At 43.0% G+C, this 3883-nt stretch overlaps 1 protein-coding gene across 1 annotated transcript; it reads left to right on the top strand.

Annotated features, from left to right (window-relative positions):
- The first annotated feature begins 1006 nt into the window (after nt 1–1006).
- LOC124272557 lies at nt 1007–1694 on the top strand. Its single transcript, XM_046707766.1, has 2 exons — nt 1007–1067; nt 1396–1694. The coding sequence occupies exons 1-2, from the start codon at nt 1007–1009 to the stop codon at nt 1692–1694; spliced, it is 360 nt and encodes a 119-aa protein (XP_046563722.1).
- Nucleotides 1695–3883: the final 2189 nt, after the last annotated feature.

Below are 3883 nucleotides of genomic sequence, written 5' to 3'. Positions count from 1 at the left end.
ATCCGGGTTAGAATTGATCTTTAGTAACTCATGCTTGTTGTAAGAGGCGACAAACGGGATTGGATGGTCAGGCTCGCTGACTTGGTTGACACATGTCATCGTACCCCAAATGCGGAGATCGATGCTCATGCAGTTGATTACTGGATTGTCTGGTCATATACCTTTAATACTGCTAAATGCGACGTAAAACTAAACTCACTCACTCATTCTAAAACAACATCCACATACCATAGTGCTAAATGAATATGTGATAATAAACTTGATGTTCTTACTTGATGGATCATTACCACATTCAATTTGAAGATAAGATTTACGTATGATTTCAGATGAATCGTCCATATCGTCAGAATCGTCTTTTCCTAATACTGTGTGGGATATCCGTGATCATTTGTATCTTCTACCTTTGTGCATTTCCATCACATACCGGGAGGTACAGGTTTCCTCTTTTCGATGATATAGAAGTGCGTCAATTGTCAGCTGTAAAGGAACATACGACGGTGAATTCTAGATCTCCTGAATGGGTAAAACACTCAGGATTAGACAAGGGAAAGAGTAACAACGTGCCCAATATACATCTGAATCCTAAAAGTGATCAGACACACCTATCGTCCGACGCCAAATCCTATCCACTCTCACAGCATACTTCATCTCGGCTTGTCTTTAAAGAAGCCATCACAGAGTACTGGACTCCAACTGATGCGGTCAATATGGATCTCCCTTTCACAAACAAGTCCTTGACACATTACACTGGAAATGGAACAAAGCTTATTGTAATTGAGCATTGTCCGAAATGGTTGGAATGGGCACTAAAAGGTTCTATGCAACTATGTAGATACAGCAACTGTTTGTTGTCGACGAATGGCTCATTGAGGACATACGCAGACGCTGTGCTCTTTAATGGACGATCAATGTCCCCCAAACCTCCACCCCGAACACCGGGGCAAGTGTGGGTGATTTATGCCTGGGAAAGTCCTTGTCATCTTCAAAAAACAATGTACAGACCAGAATGGAGAAGAGAATTAAATTGGACAATGACATACAGAACAAACGCCGACCTCTTCGCGCCCGTGGGGATGTTTGTACCAGTTCTGAAACCGCGCTCCTATCATCATCTTCTAAATATCGTGCAGCACAAGACGAAGACGGTTGCATGGTTTGTGAGCCATTGTCCAACAGCTTCTAGACGAATGGCATATGTCAAAAGGCTTCAGAAAGTAATTGACGTTGATATTTTTGGAAATTGTGGATCACTGACATGCTCAAGATCAGATGCAGAATGCCTAAACATGCTAAACCATACATACATGTTTTATTTGTCATTTGAGAACTCCTTGTGTAAAGACTACATTACGGAAAAGCTGTACAAGAGTTTCAACGTATCCTGTGTCCCTGTAGTCCGAGGAGGTGCTGACTACAAACACCTTGTACCGAATGGGACGTATATCGACACAGCTGATTTTGCCAGCCCGGAGGCGCTTGGATGGCATCTAAAGGGGCTCATATCCAACACATCAGCTTACATGGACATCCTCATGCACAAGGAACAGTACCGGGCCCTCAACTCAAAACAAGGAAAACTCATGGCGTTGTGTGAATTTTGTTATCGACTTAATAACCCGGGAACACGGAGGAGCACATCGGCAGGTATAGAGAAATGGAATGAAGAATGCCATGCTCCTACAGACCTTGGGTAGATGATGTAAAAATGAATGTTAGAAAACAGAAAGGAATGGTATGTATTTGTCAGGTCTTAAAATATTGTCCTTGGATTTACTGTTTTTATTGATAATTTTTGGGACTGTAAAGGAGAGGATTTGATGAGGGAGATGTTGGTCTATGCATAACTTAGTAAAGTAGTAAAGCTGTCAGACGTATTCTTGAAGTAGACAAGTATACTTTGTTTATCACTTACATGTTGTGGAAATATACAGACAACACGCCCTACGTTATGCCAAACGTGCCACTGGTACAGTGTTCGCGTTAACGCAAAAACCTGCGTGTTTCACACAAATAAATTAGTAATAGTACATCATCATATAAGTATTCCATGAAAGACCACAATAGGTTTAGTAAGCTTACATATAACAGGCAGTTTGTATCGAATACATACCTATATGCATACAAACCAGCTTCCAAGTCACAGTCATCATGGAAGTGTACAGTAATCATTATCTGAGTAATGATAATATCTGATTAGTAGTAGTACATCATCATATAATTATTCCATGTAAGACCACAGTATGTCTAAGTAAGCTTACATATAACAGGCAATTTGTATCTAATCCATACTTATATACATACAAACCAGCTTCCAAGTCACAGTCATCATGGAAGTGTACAGTAGTCATTATCAGAGTAATGGTAATATACTAAGCAGCAAAAGAAACGTCAGTTTGGAATTTTCCGTCGCAGAAACGGATAACTGTAAACTCATTTAATGTTTTGATTGTATATTTTTGACAACATCTTCAACTTTACCTGAGCAAAGACATTCCTTCTGAAACTCAGAATGGAACCCAATGGATGGTCTCAAAAATGCAACCTGATCTCGGAGATGGTACGGTGTTTTCCATGTTTTTCATGCAACTCATGCTGCACGTGCTGTTCACAAGGACCAGCCCTATAAAATGCACCCCCATACCTGGTTGAAACATTCACATTACAACGCCACGATGCCGCGACTCACGACAGCTCAGAGGAACAAGGCACTAGGAAGACTTGAAACTGGCCACACTGCACAAGCCGTTGACAATCACTTCCAGGTCAACGTTCGGATCATCTACAGGCTGCAGCAACGTTTCCGGGCCAACAACACCAAAAAATGATCGCCCCCGTACTGGCAGACCAAGGCTGACCACAAGACGACAAGACCGCCATGTTGTGCAACAGCATGTACAGAATCCCTTCATGCATGCATCCGAAACAGCACGCCAGACAGTGGGAACACACGGAAGACCAATCAATACTGATTCAGTACGCCGACGTCTTAACAACGGCAACCTCCATTGCCGTAGACCTTACCGTGGGTCTATTCTCACCCCTCGTCTTCGGCGTGAACGTCTACAATTTGCCCTACAACACCAAAACTGGCGATACAGGCAATGGAGAACTGTTCTGTTCACAGATGAGAGTCGGTACTGCGTACCAACTGCAGATGGCAGAACAAGAATATGGCGACGACGTGGCCAGCGTTACTCAGACCAAAGTGTTATGGAAAGAGAGGTTCAAGCATTATGGTATGGGTTGGAATAGGTCTGAACCAGAAAGTGGGTCCTGTGGTGTTCCGGAACCTTGGTCCAAGGAGAGGAGGCGGCATCACAGCGGTGCGCTACATCGACCAAGCTCTCAGACCCCACGTCATACCACATTTCGCACGTCACCGGAACAACATTTTCCAGCATGATAATGCCCGGGCCCATACTGCCAGAGCTACACGGGACTTCCTACAGCAGAACGGTGTCCACATTATGCAGTGGCCAGCCCTTAGTCCTGATTTAAACCCAATTGAACATCTTTTGGATGAAATTCAGTGGAGACTAAATTAATGTCATACCAAGGCCGAACATAGCCGATTTATTGCGCCAGGCCTTTCTCAGAGTGTGGTTCCAGGTGCCAATGGCCTTCATCAATCGATTGGCGCACTCCATGCATAGACGCTGCGCTGCAGTTATTGCCGCTCGTGGTGCTAACATTAGATACTGAAGTCAAGAGTCTGAATGGACTGCAAGCGTTCACGTAATGTCTTGAAATTGTGCTGAGTTATTCATTGATGTGTCAAAATATTGTACACAAAAAATGTATTTGATCCGCTTATTATGCCTATTTCTGTAATGATTTTATTACAGTGCCTATCTAATTTTGAATTCGCACTGACGGGTTTTTT

Source organism: Haliotis rubra, unplaced genomic scaffold (assembly GCF_003918875.1).
Source record: "Haliotis rubra isolate DU_JTF1 unplaced genomic scaffold, ASM391887v1 Scf170, whole genome shotgun sequence".
Lineage (NCBI taxonomy): Eukaryota > Metazoa > Mollusca > Gastropoda > Lepetellida > Haliotidae > Haliotis > Haliotis rubra.
This window is presented reverse-complemented; position numbering and strand designations above follow the sequence as displayed.

Bases quoted from the DNA above. Each gene is read 5' to 3' on its own strand.
- LOC124272557 (XM_046707766.1), top strand. From the start codon at position 1,007: ATGGAGAAGAGAATTAAATTGGACAATGACATACAGAACAAACGCCGA. The intron at 1,068-1,395 runs GTGGGGATGTTT...GTGTCCCTGTAG, and splicing joins ACGCCGACCTCTTCGCGCCC to TCCGAGGAGGTGCTGACTAC.